The 20268-nt window shown below is 45.6% G+C and overlaps 1 protein-coding gene and 1 long non-coding RNA gene across 2 annotated transcripts; one reads left to right on the forward strand and one right to left on the reverse strand.

The window, feature by feature from the left end:
* Positions 1 to 235: 235 nt before the first annotated feature.
* LOC117475808 (alpha-mannosidase 2-like) lies at positions 236 to 18662 on the reverse strand (the record flags this gene model as incomplete). Its single annotated transcript, XM_034122157.1, is given in 14 exon segments — positions 236 to 1132; positions 1571 to 1681; positions 4932 to 5126; positions 5735 to 5865; positions 6841 to 6982; positions 7145 to 7278; positions 10535 to 10649; positions 11097 to 11225; positions 12163 to 12399; positions 12498 to 12666; positions 13230 to 13297; positions 13833 to 13947; positions 18014 to 18208; positions 18478 to 18662. Coding segments are annotated over 14 exon segments (2094 nt in total), but the record flags the coding sequence as incomplete, so codon positions are not given.
* On the forward strand, positions 4261 to 4996 carry LOC117475809. Its single transcript, XR_004555207.1, has 2 exons — positions 4261 to 4335; positions 4389 to 4996. It is a non-coding gene; the product is annotated as an uncharacterized LOC117475809 (long non-coding RNA).
* Positions 18663 to 20268: the final 1606 nt, after the last annotated feature.

Consider the following 20268-nt stretch of genomic DNA (forward strand, 5'->3'; position numbering starts at 1 on the left):
AGATGAAATGTAAATAGAAGACCAATGCAGCGCCCTGACATATGGACATGCTGTAGGATGAACAGTGTGCAGATGTATTGAGTACCATGTGATGACATACCAGCCAATCACAGATCATTGAACTTGGTTATTTAGTAGGTGATTGATATCAGTAGTTTCACCGCTCTCTAGGATCCACGTGAGGAAGGCCAGGTGTGTATAAAGATAAGAACTCAATAATTAGTCAACAAGAAGGAACATTTCAAAATAATTTATTTCAAAATAAAACCAGAAATCTGTCCCAAAAGAAAAATCTTCACTTTTAAATACTTCATTAGTCATTAATATACCTGTGTAGAGAAAATATATACTTTCTAAATTATAAAAATACCCAGAAGATTCATTACTTTCCCAAAGTGTCCCTTTCACAGTTAATTACACACACACACACACACACACAGTCGCACACACACAGTCGCACACACACAGTCGCACACACACACACACACACACACACACACACACACACACACCCTTAGTGTTAGGGTAGACTTCAGTGTTTCCTCTGACCTTCAGACTGACCTGTTTTTCTGGTGAAAGAATATTTCCATTAAATAAAATAAACTGCTTTCCCTTTTTTTATTTAGTATATATATTTATATCTAATTTTCCCTTTAATTCCTGATTAAAAGTCTGTTTATATATTTTCAGTTGAATTGCCTTTCTTCATATCATGGAGTTATTTCCTTATCTGTGACTGAACTCCCTAATCTGCATGTCTGACGTGTTGTTGATGTCTGACGTGTTGTTGATGTCTGACGTGTTGTTGATGTCTGACGTGTTGTTGATGTCTGACGTGTTGTTGATGTCTGACGTGTTGTTGATGTCTGACGTGTTGTTGATGTCTGACGTGTTGTTGATGTCTGACGTGTTCCTGTCTCTGCTTCGTGTTGTTTGGGAGGATATCTAACTGTATACTGATGTTTCATTGGATCTCCACCCGGAAAGCGCTGATTTCCATTGGTCGCAGGATGAGGAGGCGTGTCTGCTGTTGCCGGGCAGATTGGGGCTCGTCGTCGTGCCGCAGCATGGTGAGGCCAGAGCGGCGCAGCGCGGAGAAGCGGAGCGGAGCGAACACAGCGGCAAGATCCACCTGCAATATATACCAGCTATATTATATATATATATTAAAGAAATACAGATAGAAGCGAAGCGGGCAAAGTTATTTTGTTAAACTTGTGGACGTTTCTCATTTAATAAATATGAATTAAAACACATTTATGGAAGAAAATACAGAATAATATATGTTAAAATTAAATGGAAATCATTGTGTGAGTGTGTGCCTGTGTGTGAGTGTGTGTGTGTGTGTGTGCGCCTGTGTGTGTGTGTGTGTGTGTGTGTGTGTGTGCCTGTGTGTGTGCCTGTGTGTGTGTGTGTGTGTGTGAGTGCGTGTGTGAGTGAGTGTGTTTGTCTGTGAGTGTGTGTGTGAGTGTGAGAGTGAGTGTGTGCATGCGTGTGTGTGTGAGTGTGTGAGTGAGTGTGTGAGTGAGTGTGTTTGTCTGTGTGTGTGAGTGTGTGTGTGTGTGTGTACCTCCTCGTGCGCGCTCCACGTGCACTGTAGCGCCGGCTCGGGGGCGGAGCTACAGTCGAAGCCCTTCCTGTGGAGCAGCAGCGCCACTTCCTGTGACGGAGCTCCTGCTTCCTGTTTATCACAAACAACAAACAGCATTTATTGCTTTGATCTCTAGACGTGTCAGAAAGTCAGAAAGTGAATCCTACGCTTTGTGTATTTATTTTATTTGATAAAAGCCCTTTTTTCATATTTTAAAGTCTTATAGGTTTTGATTTGTTTACATCTGTGTTGTTGTTGTTGTTGTTGTTGTTGTTGTTGTTACCTTTAACTCCAAAGAGCTTAGAATATAAATAAATCTCAAATATATTTAAAGATGTATTTTTTTTTAAATGACATTGACATATTTTTCCAAAGTCATTTTCTCCAGAGGTAAAACATGTGTTATCTGATCAATGAAAAGTTTAAATGTTGGGGGACGTTCATTCTTCCAGAATAAAAGTATACATTTCTTGGCAAAATATGTTATTGTGATTATTATTCTGTCATGTTTTGGGTTCAGTTTAAAGTTTAAATGCAACAGGAACAAACATGGATTTAGGCTCATCTCCATGTCTCTTCTGAGAGAGCGCGAGAGAGTGAGAGCGTGAGAGAGTGAGAGCGAGTGAGAGAGTGAGAGAGTGAGAGAGTGAGAGCGTGAGAGCGTGAGAGCGAGTGAGAGAGTGAGAGAGTGAGAGAGTGAGAGCGAGTGAGAGAGTGAGAGCGTGAGAGCGAGTGAGAGAGTGAGAGAGTGAGAGCGTGAGAGAGTGAGAGCGTGAGAGAGCGTGAGAGAGTGAGAGAGTGAGAGAGTGAGAGCGTGAGAGAGTGAGAGAGTGAGAGAGTGAGAGCGTGAGAGAGTGAGAGAGTGAGAGAGTGAGAGAGTGAGAGCGTGAGAGAGTGAGAGAGTGAGAGAGTGAGAGCGAGAGAGAGTGAGAGAGTGAGAGAGTGAGAGCGTGAGAGAGTGAGAGCGAGAGAGAGTGAGAGAGTGAGAGAGTGAGAGCGTGAGAGAGTGAGAGCGTGGACCGAGTCCCAGAAAGGTTTCAACAGGTCCAGAAACATTTTACATCTCGGACAGTTTGGAGAGTTTTCTTTGGTGAGCATCTTCTGGGTGTGAGGTCACATGTGGTGATAAATGTGAAGTTTGCTTCTTTGATGTTATTGCTTGTGAATAGAAAGTGTGTTCTCAGATATTCAGTAGTCTCATCTATCCGTATCCTAAGTCCTTTCCTAGATCCTTTTTAAAGTTAGAAAGGATGACTGAGCTCTTTACCTTTGATCGTGCTCGATGACATCAACACCTCCTCTTCTAACAACCCCCATCTCAATGTATTGCTTTTAATAATTGATTGATCACGTTCCTGATCTGCAGGTCTCTGAAACCCTTATTTGAAATGTCCTGTTCTTAAATCATGAAATGATGTCATTGTTATATCTTTATGAGACAGGTGCTGCTTTAGACCTGATGTGGTCCCTTTGCTCAGACCAGGAGACCAGGTGCTGCTTTAGACCTGATGTGGTCCCTTTGCTCAGACCAGGAGAGCAGGTGCTGCTTTAGACCTGATGTGGTCCCTCTGTTTGCTCAGACCAGGAGAACAGGTGCTGCTTTAGACCTGATGTGGTCCCTTTGCTCAGACCAGGAGAGCAGGTGCTGCTTTAGACCTGATGTGGTCCCTCTGTTTGCTCAGACCAGGAGAGCAGATGCTGCTTTAGACCTGATGTGGTCCCTTTGCTCAGACCAGATGCTGCTTTAGACCTGATGTGGTCCCTCTGTTTGCTCAGACCAGGAGAACAGATGCTGCTTTAGACCTGATGTGGTCCCTTTGCTCAGACCAGGAGAGCAGGTGCTGCTTTAGACCTGATGTGGTCCCTTTGCTCAGACCAGATGCTGCTTTAGACCTGATGTGGTCCCTCTGTTTGCTCAGACCAGGAGAACAGGTGCTGCTTTAGACCTGATGTGGTCCCTCTGTTTGCTCAGACCAGGAGAGCAGGTGCTGCTTTAGACCTGATGTGGTCCCTCTGTTTGCTCAGACCAGGAGAGCAGGTGCTGCTTTAGACCTGATGTGGTCCCTTTGCTCAGACCAGGAGAGCAGGTGCTGCTTTAGACCTGATGTGGTCCCTTTGCTCAGACCAGATGCTGCTTTAGACCTGATGTGGTCCCTCTGTTTGCTCAGACCAGGAGAACAGGTGCTGCTTTAGACCTGATGTGGTCCCTCTGTTTGCTCAGACCAGGAGAGCAGGTGCTGCTTTAGACCTGATGTGGTCCCTCTGTTTGCTCAGACCAGGAGAGCAGGTGCTGCTTTAGACCTGATGTGGTCCCTTTGCTCAGACCAGGAGAGCAGGTGCTGCTTTAGACCTGATGTGGTCCCTTTGCTCAGACCAGATGCTGCTTTAGACCTGATGTGGTCCCTCTGTTTGCTCAGACCAGGAGAGCAGGTGCTGCTTTAGACCTGATGTGGTCCCTCTGTTTGCTCAGACCAGGAGAGCAGGTGCTGCTTTAGACCTGATGTGGTCCCTCTGTTTGCTCAGACCAGGAGAACAGGTGCTGCTTTAGACCTGATGTGGTCCCTCTGTTTGCTCAGACCAGGAGAGCAGGTGCTGCTTTAGACCTGATGTGGTCCCTCTGTTTGCTCAGACCAGGAGACCAGGTGCTGCTTTAGACCTGATGTGGTCCCTTTGCTCAGACCAGGAGAGCAGGTGCTGCTTTAGACCTGATGTGGTCCCTCTGTTTGCTCAGACCAGGAGAGCAGGTGCTGCTTTAGACCTGATGTGGTCCCTCTGTTTGCTCAGACCAGGAGAGCAGATGGAAACACCAGAGCTACCATGAGCTTCTCTGAACAGTCCCTCCAGGCTGAAAGGGTATTGATCATTTTCTAATCATAAATCTATCGATTAGATTTATGATAGACTTTTGAAACTAGAGGGAAATAAGGAGGACTTTCACAAAGTAGAGACTGTTGTCAGAAGGAGAGCTTCGTCTTCAAGGTGAGACCCCCATGAGCATGGGGTCTCACTAAGAGAGAACAATCCAACATTTAGATTGAGTATCCTTTTGTTGAACCGTCTGTTTCAAATGAATCCAAGCATCAGAATAAAAAAGCTTTTGAAAACAACAGAATATTAGTTTTTATGTGAAAATATAATAAAACCTGAAGAGTCGGAGCCTCACCTTTTGTACAACTTGTTATCAGCTAAAGGGTAACTGGACCTCTTCATGTAAATGTCTCGAAGTGGGAGGAGTTACCAAGTGGGAGGAGTTACCAAGTGGGAGGAGTTACCAAGTGGGAGGAGTTACCACGTGGGAGGAGTTACAACGTGGGAGGAGTTACCAAGTGGGAGGAGTTACCTGCGGGTCCTCCAGCGTGCGCAGGTTCAGCAGGTGAAGGTCACACGGCAGAGAGGAGCGCAGCGGCAGGAAGGGGCGGAGCTTAGGCAACTGGACGTCGCCCGGGGCAACCATGGTGATTGGCGGGTGGGAGAGGGAGAGCGAGGTCAGGTGGGCGAGCAGCGACAGGTATTCAACTGAAGCCCCGCCCACTTCCTGTCCCGGAACAACAGATTCAAAACAAATGAGAACAAATAATAAATAAAACAAACCTGATCAATTAATATAAACAATAAAATATATCACCTGTCCCCCCCCTCACCTGTCCCCCTCTCACCTGCCCCCCCTCTCACCTGCCCCCCTCACCTGTCCCCCTCTCACCTGCCCCCCTCACCTGTCCCCCTCTCACCTGTCCCCCCCTCACCTGCCCCCCTCACCTGTCCCCCTCTCACCTGTCCCCCCTCTCACCTGTCCCCCCCTCTCACCTGTCCCCCCCTCTCACCTGTCCCCCCCTCTCACCTGTCCCCCCCTCTCACCTGTCCCCCCCTCACCTGTCCCCCCTCTCACCTGTCCCCCCTCTCACCTGTCCCCCCCTCTCACCTGTCCCCCTCTCACCTGTCCCCCCTCTCACCTGTCCCCCCTCTCACCTGTCCCCCTCTCTCACCTGTCCCCCCTCTCACCTGTCCCCCCCTCTCACCTGTCCCCCCTCTCACCTGTCCCCCCTCTCACCTGTCCCCCCTCTCACCTGTCCCCCCTCTCACCTGTCCCCCCTCTCACCTGTCCCCCTCTCACCTGTCCCCCCCTCTCACCTGTCCCCCTCTCACCTGTCCCCCCCTCCTCTCCTCCAGCAGCAGGTGGTACAGACTGGATGTCCTCTTGTTGTCCGTCACTCCCTGACCGAGGCCTCTGTTATCGTCCTGCTGCAGCCGCCGGTCCAACACCAGCTCCAGCTCACCTGCAGGGAGACAGGTGAGAGACAGGTGAGAGACAGGTGAGAGACAGGTGAGAGACAGAGGAGAGACAGGTGAGAGACAGAGGAGAGACAGGTGAGAGACAGGTGAGAGACAGGTGAGAGACAGGTGAGAGACAGGTGAGAGACAGAGGAGAGACAGGTGAGAGACAGGTGAGAGACAGGTGAGGGACAGGTGAGAGACAGGTGAGAGACAGGTGAGAGACAGGTGAGAGACAGGTGAGAGACAGGTGAGAGACAGGTGAGAGACAGGTGAGGACAGGTGAGGACAGGTGAGGACAGGTGAGAGACAGGTGAGAGACAGAGGAGAGACAGGTGAGAGACAGGTGAGAGACAGGTGAGGGACAGGTGAGAGACAGGTGAGAGACAGGTGAGAGACAGGTGAGGGACAGAGGAGAGACAGGTGAGAGACAGGTGAGAGACAGGTGAGAGACAGGTGAGGGACAGGTGAGAGACAGGTGAGAGACAGGTGAGAGACAGGTGAGAGACAGGTGAGAGACAGGTGAGGGACAGAGGAGAGACAGGTGAGAGACAGGTGAGAGACAGGTGAGAGACAGGTGAGAGACAGGTGAGGGACAGGTGAGAGACAGGTGAGGGACAGGTGAGAGACAGGTGAGAGACAGGTGAGAGACAGGTGAGAGACAGGTGAGGGACAGGTGAGAGACAGGTGAGAGACAGGTGAGAGACAGGTGAGAGACAGGTGAGAGACAGGTGAGAGACAGGTGAGAGACAGGTGAGAGTGTAAGAAAGAGGTACAATGGGAGAATTTTAGACGTCAGAATCAGATTAGACGTCCCCTGACTCACCTGGTTTGAGGGATGCGACCCCCTGACTCACCTGGTTTGAGGGATGCGACCCCTGACTCACCTGGTTTGAGGGATGCGACCCCCTGACTCACCTGGTTTGAGGGATGCGACCCCCTGACTCACCTGGTTTGAGGGATGCGACCCCCTGACTCACCTGGTTTGAGGGATGCGACCCCCTGACTCTGGGCCGACAGGACGGTGATTCGGGTCTCGGCGTCCTGCAGAAACGCTGCTGAGGTCATCGGGTAGAAGTTAGCCTGCAGCGGGAGTTTAGAGAGGGTCCGACGCTGCTGCATCTAAACAACAACAACAACAACAACAACAACACAGTTTAAATTGTTTCTAAACACTTTGAACACACCTCTGATTAATGAACAGATGAATTAAGAGGACTGAACGCACTTCACAGGAAGTGTCAGTACACGACAGCTTTGACTTTCAAAATAAAAGCATTGAACCTGGAAGCTGTTGAGGTCGCTATGGAAATGGTTGCCGCTGGCGACGTCGGTGACGATCCGCATCACGAGCTCGCGGTTCACCTGAGACCGGATGTCCACCATGTTGGAAATCTCCAGGGATCTCCCAGCATGCCCTGGGGCGGCGCACACGGGAGACTTTTATTTTGAAATCATTTTTTAAATGAAATGAAGTTGACACACATGAGGTCAAATATCTATCTCAAATAAGAAATAAAACATTGAGGAGTTCATTATTTATTATGTCTGCAGATTTCTGAATAAAATCAGCAACAAATGTTTCAGACTTTTTCCTGATCAAATAATAAGAACTGTTTGATCTGGATGTTCTGCAGCGTCTACCTGTTCAGAGCTCACTCAGTAATCATTCAGCTGAACACCAGGAGTTCAACACTTAATCCCTATCTGATCGGATCAGAACCAAACAACAGGATCAGGATCACTTTGATACCGATCAGATCTTCAAATCGGGTAGTTCGACCCGACAACAGGATTGGGATCAGCTTGATCCCAAAAAGATGGATTACCCTGATCCCACCAGAGGGGTGGGTCTCCAGTGGATTACCCTGATCCCACCAGAGGGGTGGGTCTCCAGTGGATTACCAGAGCAAAATGTGCTGTACAATTTATTTAAAAATATGTTTCAATTTAAATAAGATGGCAAAGTTTGTTAAAGGTAAGTTTGAGAAACCGGCTCGAGATACACTTGTTGTTATATTCCATGGAATGCTCTTAACATCCCGATAGCAATGAATATCTGAAGTGCTTTGACAACAAATCCATAAACAAATATCATCTGTGGAAGCCGTGGTACTGTAAACAGCACGACCAATCATCTGAGCCGGCCCGGCTAAAATAACTGGATGGCCTACCTGCCTGTCAGCCTTCCATCTGTGCACAAACTTATCTGGTGCCCTCATTGGTCATGTGCGCGTTCGTGTGTGTTGGAGGAGGGGCTCTGTGAGGAAGTGGCAGATTTTCTCCGGCTGTGTATTTTCAGATTCTAGCGATCTCAAGCTGGTTTCTCAAACTTACCTACCCCACCTTTAAGTGAAATAATACACCATGTTTAGCCTTCATGGGAAATACATTTGATTTTTCATTTTTGCTCACGTTTGTGGTCTATTTTGTTTTCAAATGTTGATGACATAAATGTTTATGCTCATAAAAGTATCACAACAAAGATTGTCAATCACAAATGTAATTTAGATTAAAAGTAAAAATATCTTCAACAAAAAAACAGTCCATCTGTCGTCACCTTTCAAGAGTAACTAGATGTCTGCAATGTGGTCTCTTGTCTTCCCTGTAGTATCTCTCATGTCCACTAGAGGGCGATCGGTCGGATTAAAGCACTTTGACTTTATTCAGGATCTAGTCATCTTGAAAGTCTGGATCTGGATCAGGGGGATCCTGAACTGCTTTGAACTACAGGGACAAAGTCTGGATCTGGATCAGAGGGATCCTCTCCTGAACTGCTTTGAACTACTGGGACAAAGTCTGGATCTGGATCAGAGGGATCCTCTCCTGAACTGCTTTGAACTACAGGGACAAAGTCTGAATCTGGATCAGGGGGATCCTGAACTGCTTTGAACTACAGGGACAAAGTCTGAATCTGGATCAGGGGGATCCTGAACTGCTTTGAACTACAGGGACAAAGTCTGGATCTGGATCAGAGAGATCCTGAACTGCTTTGAACTACTGGGACAAAGTCTGGATCTGGATCAGAGGGATCCTCTCCTGAACTGCTTTGAACTACAGGGACAAAGTCTGGATCTGGATCAGAGGGATCCTGAACTGCTTTGAACTACAGGGACAAAGTCTGGATCTGGATCAGAGGGATCCTCTCCTGAACTGCTTTGAACTACAGGGACAAAGTCTGAATCTGGATCAGGGGGATCCTGAACTGCTTTGAACTACAGGGACAAAGTCTGGATCTGGATCAGAGAGATCCTGAACTGCTTTGAACTACTGGGACAAAGTCTGGATCTGGATCAGAGGGATCCTCTCCTGAACTGCTTTGAACTACAGGGACAAAGTCTGGATCTGGATCAGAGGGATCCTGAACTGCTTTGAACTACAGGGACAAAGTCTGGATCTGGATCAGAGGGATCCTCTCCTGAACTGCTTTGAACTACAGGGACAAAGTCTGAATCTGGATCAGGGGGATCCTGAACTGCTTTGAACTACAGGGACAAAGTCTGGATCTGGATCAGAGAGATCCTGAACTGCTTTGAACTACTGGGACAAAGTCTGGATCTGGATCAGAGGGATCCTCTCCTGAACTGCTTTGAACTACAGGGACAAAGTCTGGATCTGGATCAGAGGGATCCTCTCCTGAACTGCTTTGAACTACAGGGACAAAGTCTGAATCTGGATCAGGGGGATCCTGAACTGCTTTGAACTACAGGGACAAAGTCTGGATCTGGATCAGAGAGATCCTGAACTGCTTTGAACTACTGGGACAAAGTCTGGATCTGGATCAGAGGGATCCTCTCCTGAACTGCTTTGAACTACTGGGACAAAGTCTGGATCTGGATCAGAGGGATCCTCTCCTGAACTGCTTTGAACTACAGGGACAAAGTCTGGATCTGGATCAGAGGGATCCTGAACTGCTTTGAACTACTGGGACAAAGTCTGGATCTGGATCAGAGGGATCCTGAACTGCTTTGAACTACAGGGACAAAGTCTGGATCTGGATCAGAGGGATCCTGAACTGCTTTGAACTACAGGGACAAAGTCTGGATCTGGATCAGAGGGATCCTGAACTGCTTTGAACTACAGGGACAAAGTCTGGATCTGGATCAGAGGGATCCTGAACTGCTTTGAACTACAGGGACAAAGTCTGGATCTGGATCAGAGGGATCCTGAACTGCTTTGAACTACAGGGACAAAGTCTGGATCTGGATCAGAGGGATCCACTCCTGAACTGCTTTGAACTACTGGGACAAAGTCTGGATCTGGATCAGAGGGATCCTGAACTGCTTTGAACTACTGGGACAAAGTCTGGATCTGGATCAGAGGGATCCTGAACTGCTTTGAACTACAGGGACAAAGTCTGGATCTGGATCAGAGGGATCCTGAACTGCTTTGAACTACTGGGACAAAGTCTGGCCGACTTTCTGATCCTGGATCACAAAAAATGGGATTTCAAAATCTGATCGGATCTGATTGAGATTAAACGTTTTGAACTCCTGGGCCCTGAAGATCAGCTGTTCTCAGGTGGGACCCTGCCCTCTGATTGGCTGCTGGGATCATGTGATTTCAGAGAAACAGCTGTACTTTACCTGCAGGTGACCTGACCCTGAGCACAATAGGCCCCTTTAAACACGACCTGTCAGTACCCTGAATATAAAGAGTAATATAGAGCGTTACCTTCCAGGTGGTACAGCCTCACGGTGTGGGTCACGTGAGGCAGACAGGAAGTGATGTCAGAGTACAGCGGTCCTCTTGAGACCCGGACCAGGGGCGGTTCTGAAAAGGAGTACACCTGAGGGGGGAGGGGGGGGGGGGGGGAGTCAGTTAACCTGTACACCTGGTTCTGGTTCTAACCCTGCTTCTAACCCTGGTTATGATTCTAACCCTGGTTCTGACCCTGGTTCTGGTTCTAACCCTGCTTCTAACCCTGGTTCTGGTTCTAACCCTGGTTCTGACCCTGGTTCTGGTTCTAACACTGCTTCTAACCCTGGTTCTGGTTCTAACCCTGGTTCTGACCCTGGTTCTGGTTGTAACCCTGCTTCTAACCCTGGTTCTGGTTCTAACCCTGGTTCTGGTTCTAACCCTGGTTCTGACCCTGGTTCTAACTCTGCTTCTAACCCTGGTTCTGGTTCTAACCCTGGTTCTGGTTCTAACCCTGGTTCTAACCCTGGTTCTGACCCTGGTTCTTACCCTAACCCTCTTCTGATTCTGACCCTCTTCAGGTTCTGGTTCTCCTCACCTGGGCCCCCTCCTCTCCCGGCAGGAACAGGTACGCTCCGCTCTTGTCCCGGTTGGCTCCGGTTCTGGTTCCGTACCACAGGAAGTGGACCTGGACCCGGCGCTCAGAGCCCTCGCGCAGACGCAGCTTCTGCACCGCAACAAACATACAGATAGAAATAATGATGATGATGATGACGATGATGATGATGATGATGATGATGATGATGATGATGATGATGATGATGAAACATAAAACAACGTAAAACACAAATATGATGTCTTCCCTATAGAGCGGTGCAGGGAGGACAGGAAGCTGCTGTTCCCACGACAACAACAAGCAACAGGATTTCTCCAGAGGATTTAGAAATATTGTAAAAAATAATGTTTGTGGAAAGGAACCTGTTTGATAAATGTTTAGTTCAGCCGGATCATCTCCACACGTCTACCCTACTTTTATAATGTTCTAATCATAAATCTAAAGTCCAGAAGCTAAATGCTAACGTGATGCTACAAAGGAAGTACAGGCGAGTCCAGCAGCACGACTTCAACGTCACGCCAACTTCAGATCCATATTCAAACACACAGATTCTAAATGGAACGAGTTGAAGCGTTTGTTTGAACAGTCTGCAGGAGGCAGGGACTTGCTTTCAAGCTGAACAGAAACAAACTTAGAGGAGTGTTTACGTGTTCGGCGTAATGACGTACAACGTCCTCCACGACTTCTGTAGTCCTATTCAGCCACTTGGTAACAACCATCGTTTTTCAGACACGTCAACTCTTCAGAAATCACCAGTGGGGTCACTGCTGATGGATTTAATGTCCTAGAACAAAACGTGACCCGTCTCTTCAATGTGTCTCAACCACAGACCTTAGTTCAGATATCTTTCTAAATCCTATGGAGAGATCCCATTGGCTCTGAGACCAGGGAACAGGAAGTGAAGAAATGCTGACTCACTTCCTTCAGGACTCATTCCTGCACCACTCTGAAGATCAGTTTTTGGATCATCAGATGAATTTGAACAAAGGATGAAATAAAACATGTCTCTGATTAAATATCTGAGAGGCTTTTATTTTGAAAATCCGACCTGCATCAGGCCTGTTTCCGGGGAGCTCCATATTTGGACGTGCTTGTTGCTAAGCGACAGGGAGGCGTCGGCCTCGGGGCCCTGGGGGTGGGACATCTGGAAGTGCTCGCTGTGAATGGTCGGAGGGTTCCCGCGGCGATGGAAGGTGTATCGAGCCCGGGGGGCGGAGCCAGAAGAGGATCGGGTCACATGGTACACGACCAATGAGAGAGGAGGGAGTTCAGACAGGAAGTCCAGCTGCAGGAACACACATTATATATTTATATTAACTTATTAATATCTATCATCAGGTCAATAATATAATAATAATAATATTAATGATATGGTTGTGTCACCTGAAAGCTGTCTGTGGACGCCCGGCTTGGCTCCGCCCACACCGCAGAGATCTGCGCAGCCATTGGTCGACCAGTTTCTGCATCGATGACTCGAGCGTCCGGAGAGTCGATGACGACGCTAACAACGGACGATCGGATCTGCTCCGTCGGGTTATAGACGATCAATATCCTGTAGAAGAGACAGGAGTAAATAAACACCTTTAGTAAACAACAACACACCTGAAAATATTAAACTACATAGCATTAGTTAGCTTAGCATAACAACATATGTACACGGCAACTGAAGATTTATCTTTAACGTTTCAAATGTAATAATTATCAGACGTTGTTATTTATTAATGAAACAGGAAATAAAAAATTATCAAATACAAAAACTATTTGTATTTATTAGTAAAATAAGTACTATTGGTATAATTGGAAATTAAAAGATTCATTAAAATAATAATTATCAATAAAGAGACTCAAAATGACTTTCGTCAATTCAATAATTTAAACAAACATTTTTCTATTATTGAAATAATAACAGTTACTGCCTCTATATAAGCCCCGCCCCTCTCCATATGCCCCACCCTCTTGGTAAGTATGCCCCTCCTCCTCCCGTTAAGCCCCTCCCCTCTCCATATGCCCCACCCGCTTGGTACGTATGCCCATCCCCCTCCCGTTATGCCCCTCTCCCTCTCTCAAGCCCCTCCCCCTCTCTTAAGCCCCCCTCTCTTAAGCCCCACCCCTCACCTGGGCTCCTCGCTCAGCGTTATCTTGGTCTTCTGCGGCAGGGCGTCCTGCGCCGACATCACGTCGTCCTGAAACACAACATTTACCTATCATGCAAAATGCACTTGTGCACGTCTTTTCTACATGAATATGTGTCCCCGGTGTTCCAGGGAACTCACCAAGTGTCAGAAAACACAACCCTCTCTATTTTCCTCCATACCCAAATCTCTAAAAAAGGGGCTGCAACGGATCTGATAAAAACTGATCCAGATTTGAACACTGTCCTGACGTCAGGACGGTGGCGCTACGGCTATTGGGCCAACTCCACCAATCAGGAGGAGACAGCCACGGACATTGCCGTTCGAAAGCGCTGGAGACGCTGTAGTACATATGCCAGGCCTGTAGGTGGTGCTGTTCTCACTGAATCAGCCCTTGCTAAAACAGAGCTAAAAAATGTCAAATTGAGCGAATGAGGCATGGCTAAAATGCATGATCTGTTTGGTATTTTATAAATATGCCTTATATAGGTATGGTCCTACACTATATTATTATAATATAGCATGATAGCTCCACTTTAATTATTTTATCCTATTTAATTTTCAGTATCAAAAGCTCAAAGCTCACCGTGAGCAGGAAGGGCTTTGATTGGTCGTGGTGGTACTGGCTCTTGTCCAATAGGAGCAGCCAGTGGGCGGAGCTCTCCAGAACCTTCCGGAGCTTCTGGATGGACTCCAACAATCTGCCCGGCAACAACACATCATTTCATCATTCTCTGTTTTAGTTCATATTTACTTTCTTTCTACTGACTTTAGATTTTCTTATTAATGAAAATATTCTGTTTCTCATTAAAACTCTTTTTACTGAAAATGTTTAAAGTGTAAAGTCAGTGTTTCTCTGTTATTAGTCTGATCTACCAAGGGTTATTGTGATGTAAACAAACATGAAGGGTTATTGTGATGTAAACAAACATGAAGGGTTATTGTGATGTAAACAAACATGAAGGGTTATTGTGATGTAAACAAACATGAAGGGTTATTGTGATGTAAACAAACATGAAGGGTTATTGTGATGTAAACAAACATGAACACTACGAAGGGTTATTGTATCTTAAATATTCACTTAATTGATTAGCACATGTTTGGGATGATTATATATTCTAAAACTAACGGAGGAATTTTAACACAGACACAACGTTAATGGAAGCTAATGTTAGATGCTAATGCTAAATGAATGGGTATGAGGGGAGGCTAATGTTAGATGCTAATGCTAAATGAATGGGTATGAGGGGAGGCTAATGTTAGATGCTAATGCTAAATGAATGGGTATGAGGGGAGGCTAATGTTAGATGCTAATGCTAAATGAATGGGTATGAGGGGAGGCTAATGTTAGATGCTAATGCTAAATGAATGGGTATGAGGGGAGGCTAATGTTAAATGCTAATGATAAATGAATGGGTATGATGCTAATGCTAACAGTCAGCGAGGCGGTTACCGTTGTCAGCGCGACGTCGTCCTTCAACGGAAAGCATGGAGGGACAAATGAGACAAAACACATGCTAATGCTAAAGATGCTAAAGAGCTCCAGAGTCACAAAGTTCTGATAATTTACCCCGAATTAAAACCGTCCAAAATATAAAATAATGTAAACGTTTGTTACGTAAAGACAGTCATTGATTTTCTTCATGTTATTCACAACCAATAAACAAGGAGCAGCTAAAGCTAACATGCTAACACGAAGTCTGCACTGGGAAACCTTTAACTGAACATGCTAACGTCCGTGTACCTCAGGGATCACCAACTACATTTTGTATCAAAATGTATCCAATAGACACTATCGCGGGCCAGCGATTTTTATATAGCCCAGAATTTTGAAGTTGTTGACGGGGGGGGGGGGGGGGGGTTATGTTTTTCCATAACAGATGGGTATGTTTTGGTGAACAGGAGACACTTATTTTACTGTTTTCATGGCTTATCAAGAACTCAAACACAACATCTTGGTGTCATTCTGGACAGCTCCCTCTCATCTGCACCCCACATCAAAAACATCACCCGGGCTGCATTCTTTGTACTGTCTTAAACCTTTCCTTAGAATATGTTATGAATTGTCAGGTGTCCTTGGGTGCTTTGATAGGCGCCCCTAAATAGAATGAATTATCATTATTATTTATTATCTGAAACGATGTAATAACTTTTAAAACTGTTTCCAGTCACTTGCCCCATGCATTCAGCAGCAGCAGGCCATTCACTTTGATTTGATCCCGTTATGAAATGCTACATAAACGTTATCTTGCACATTTCATCTAACCATCTCCGTTTCTAACTTTCAATATATTTTAAAAGAGATCTCTCTCTGATCTGCGTGCGGGGGCGGGGCTTCAGACACGCTGCATCTCTCTCTCGCTCACAGACATGCTGCAGCGCTGTGCAGTGTGCACACAGTTCTGCTGGTAATGACTATTACATTTTATGAGGAAACTTTTCCACCAATAATTCCAATAAGTAATCCAAAATGTATTCACTTCAGGTTTACGAAAGTAACTGTAATCAGATTACTCGTTTTTCAAATGTAACGCCAGCTGAGTACAGTTAGCCTACTTGATTTTTGTATTCTGATTACGTAACGCTGTTACATGTATTCCGTTACAACCCAACCCTGCTTCTAGGCTACTGTCCCGCAGCTCCTGCCTCTCTGTTGGACTCAGTCGCAGCGGGGCTACTGCTGTGGTGCGGAGCGCACAAAGCAGACTCTTCACAACGAAGGATCACTTCTTCTTCAAGGCAGGGAAGGTTTCGCAGTACGCAGTCTACTGTCCCGCAGCTGCTGCCTCTCTGTTGGACTCCGGTACTGCACATTACTCACGAGACGTTGTAAAAAAAAAATAGGTGGGGGGCGAACGCACTAACCACTCCGCCAACGCCACAGTCACCCCCGTCGTGCGGGCTGGATGAGAATGTCTGGCGGGCCGGATGTGGCCCGCGGGCCGTCAGTTGGTGGTCACTGGTGTACATGGTTGCTACCTGGAGACACGTTTAACTGAACATGCTAACGTCCGTGTACCTGGTTGCTACCTGGAGACACGTTTAACTGAACATGCTAACGTCCGTGTACCTGGTTGCTACCTGGAGACACGTTTAACTGAACATGCTAACGTCCGTGTACCTGGTTGCTACCTGGAGACACGTTTAACTGAACATGCTAACGTCCGTGTACCTGGTTGCTACCTGGAGACACGTTTAACTGAACATGCTAACGTCCGTGTACCTGGTTGCTACCTGGAGACACGTTTAACTGAACATGCTAACGTCCGTGTACCTGGTTGCTACCTGGAGACACGTTTAACTGAACATGCTAACGTCCGTGTACCTGGTTGCTACCTGGAGACACGTTTAACTGAACATGCTAACGTCCGTGTACCTGGTTGCTACCTGGAGACACGTTTAATACCAGAGACAAAGAAGAGAGATTAGCGTAGCACCAGCGTAGCATAGTTGGTAAAGTATTGAAAGCATGTCTGTATTAATATAGAGTGGCGAAGTCACGCCCATCTACTTCCGCTCCATGGGACCTTATTTCGGAAAAATTATGCATTGAAGTCAATGGAGAGAGAAAACTTATCTTTCGATCCCGTTTGAATTGTGCCATGAATTACACATATGATGTTTGTCAATCTTAAAAAATCATTTCCATGTCAAAAAAGTCACAGTTTGTCGTAAAACTGTTGAAATATAAGACTATGAAAAATACGTAACTAGAAAGACTACAAATCCCAGAGTCGCGTAAGTGATGTCACAATTGTTTTCCTCCACTAAGAGATAGCTACGATCAGCGCCATATAGATATAATCTCTCTATATGGCGCTGGCTAAGATAAGATAACTTTAACAAGATGCCTGTGTGCTTAGTACCAGGTTGTTATCATACCAGCAATGGGTCTTGCTCGTTCTTTTGCTTCCCGTCTGATGAAAGGACCAGGAGTGGCTTGATCAAGTTAGCTACCTAGCTAGTAGCTAGCACGTTAGTTAGCATTACAGCCTTGTCATTTTTATTAGCCTTAACATGAAGTAACATTAAGTAACCCAAAATGTTAAACAGTAAGAGTAGTAGTCATATTTCGTGAACCCTTTGAAGAGTACTGTCACCGGTGTGATCATTCTATAATACACCATTTAATTCCGGGGGAGAAATGCTAACGCTAACGTTAGCCTCGGCGATCTTTTCTACTTCATGCTATCTGCACAAATGGTTGACATTAAACATTAAAACGACCAGGCAGTTCAGAGAGAATCAAAGGAAGGCAGGCAGGCAGCTTTGCATGACTTTCTTCAGGACGTGTTTCATTGTGGTGATAGTGAGGGTAGTCAATCGTTGTGTTGACAAGACAGTAGTGACGGCCATCTTGGTGACGTGTGAGACCAGAGATGTAGTTCATTGAGCGTTTCACACAAACAAATGTGTTACTTCACAGTTTTACGACACATTTTTTTTTTTTTGACTTGCAAAATTATCTTTTAAATTGACAAACATCATATGTGTAATTCGTGGCACAATTCAAACGGGATCGAAAGATAATCTTTCTCTCTCCATTGACTTCAATGCATAACTTTTCCGAAATAAGGTCCCATGGGGCTCAACCGGAAGGGGAGGGACTTCGCCACTCTATTGGTTTATATATATGTATGTATTGTTTGTGGGGGGCTTAATGCAGTAGTGCCAGTGTGAGAATCAACAAAGAAGAAATAATCTACCAAACACACCTGTCCTTACTTTTTGTGCTAACATATTCCCCATGCTAAAAGGAAGTAGCACCTGTTTCCGTAGTCCATGACGACGGGGTCTCTGGCGGTGCCGGTGACAGCGTCGTGATGCTGGAACAGCGCTAAGCCCCGCCTCCCAGCCGTCAGAAGCAGGAAGTGATCCCGCGCCGGGAACCCTGTCGCCAGGCGACCGTCGCCATGGGAACGCATCGCAGCCAGAGTCAGGCTGTACAGGATCTCCGTCGCTCTGTCGGAGGAAATAGTAATACAAATATTGTGTGTTACATTTTTTATAAAAATATCATAATGAAAGATATAATTATAAACAAATAAATAATAAAATAATAAAACGTTTTTAAAAATCATAAAAATATCACAATAAAATCTATAAATATTAACATATAATTAGTTATTTGAACACATGTTTGATGATATCTCCTCACTGTAGCGTGGCCTGCAGCGTGCGGTCAGGAGATATCTTTGAACACATGTCTGATGCTACAGCCTCAGACTCACCGTAGCGTGGCCTCCAGCGTGCGGTCCAGCCTCTTGTAGAACGGTCTGGACGTGAAGTATCCGCTCCAGTAGTGGTCGTCTCGGTCGGCGTACGTGAAGAAGTCTCCGCGGACCGTCGGCAGAGACGAGACCGGTAACACCTTCTGGAGAGCCTGGAAGTAATCTGAGAGAGTCCCAAAACGAGCCTGGAGACACAGAGACCGACAGAGAGACAAAGAGAGACATTTAGAGACAAAGAGAGACATTTAGAGACATTTAGAGACAAAGAGAGACATTTAGAGACAAAGAGAGACAAAGAGAGACAAAGAGAGACATTTAGAGACAAAGAGAGACATTTAGAGACAAAGAGAGACAAAGAGAGACAAAGAGAGACAAAGGACAAAGAGAGAGACAAAGAGAGCAAAGAGAGACAAGAAGACTTTGAGACAAAGAGAGACATTTAGAGACATTTAGAGACAAAGAGAGACAAAGAGAGACATTTAGAGACAAAGAGAGACAAAGAGAGACAAAGAGAGACATTTAGAGACAAAGAGAGACAAAGAGAGACAAAGAGAGACAAAGAGAGACAAAGAGAGACATTTAGAGACAAAGAGAGACAAAGAGAGACAAAGACAGACAAAGAGAGACAAAGAGAGACAAAGAGAGACAAAGAGAGACATTTAGAGACAAAGAGAGACATTTAGAGACAAAGAGAGACATTTAGAGACAAAGAGAGACAAAGAGAGACATTTAGAGACAAAGAGAGACAAAGAGAGACAAAGAGACATTTAGAGACAAAGAGAGACAAAGAGAGACAAAGACAGACAAAGAGAGACAAAGAGAGACAAAGAGAGACAAAGAGAGACATTTAGAGACAAAGAGAGACAAAGAGAGACAAAGAGAGACATTTAGAGACAAAGAGAGACATTTAGAGACAAAGAGAGACAAAGAGAGACAAAGAGAGACAAAGAGAGACAAAGAGAGACAAAGACAGACAAAGAGAGACATTTAGAGACAAAGAGAGACATTTAGAGACATTTAGAGACATTTAGAGACAAAGAGAGACAAAGAGAGACATTTAGAGACAAAGAGAGACAAAGAGAGACAAAGAGAGACATTTAGAGACATTTAGAGACAAAGAGAGACAAAGAGAGACAAAGAGAGACATTTAGAGACAAAGAGAGACATTTAGAGACATTTAGAGACAAAGAGAGACAAAGAGAGACAAAGACAGACATTTAGAGACAAAGAGAGACATTTAGAGACATTTAGAGACAAAGAGAGACAAAGAGAGACATTTAGAGACATTTAGAGACAAAGAGAGACAAAGAGAGACAAAGAGAGACAAAGAGAGACATTTAGAGACATTTAGAGACAAAGAGAGACAAAGAGAGACAAAGAGAGACAAAGACAGACAAAGAGAGACAAAGAGAGACATTTAGAGACAAAGAGAGACATTTAGAGACAAAGAGAGACAAAGAGAGACAAAGAGAGACATTTAGAGACAAAGAGAGACATTTAGAGACAAAGAGAGACAAAGAGAGACAAAGAGAGACATTTAGAGACAAAGAGAGACATTTAGAGACAAAGAGAGACAAAGAGAGACAAAGAGAGACAAAGAGAGACATTTAGAGACAAAGAGAGACAAAGAGAGACAAAGAGAGACAAAGAGAGACATTTAGAGACATTTAGAGACAAAGAGAGACAAAGAGAGACATTTAGAGACATTTAGAGACAAAGAGAGACAAAGAGAGACATTTAGAGACAAAGAGAGACAAAGAGAGACAAAGAGAGACAAAGAGAGACAAAGAG

This window comes from Trematomus bernacchii, unplaced genomic scaffold (genome assembly GCF_902827165.1).
Source record: "Trematomus bernacchii unplaced genomic scaffold, fTreBer1.1, whole genome shotgun sequence".
NCBI lineage: Eukaryota > Metazoa > Chordata > Actinopteri > Perciformes > Nototheniidae > Trematomus > Trematomus bernacchii.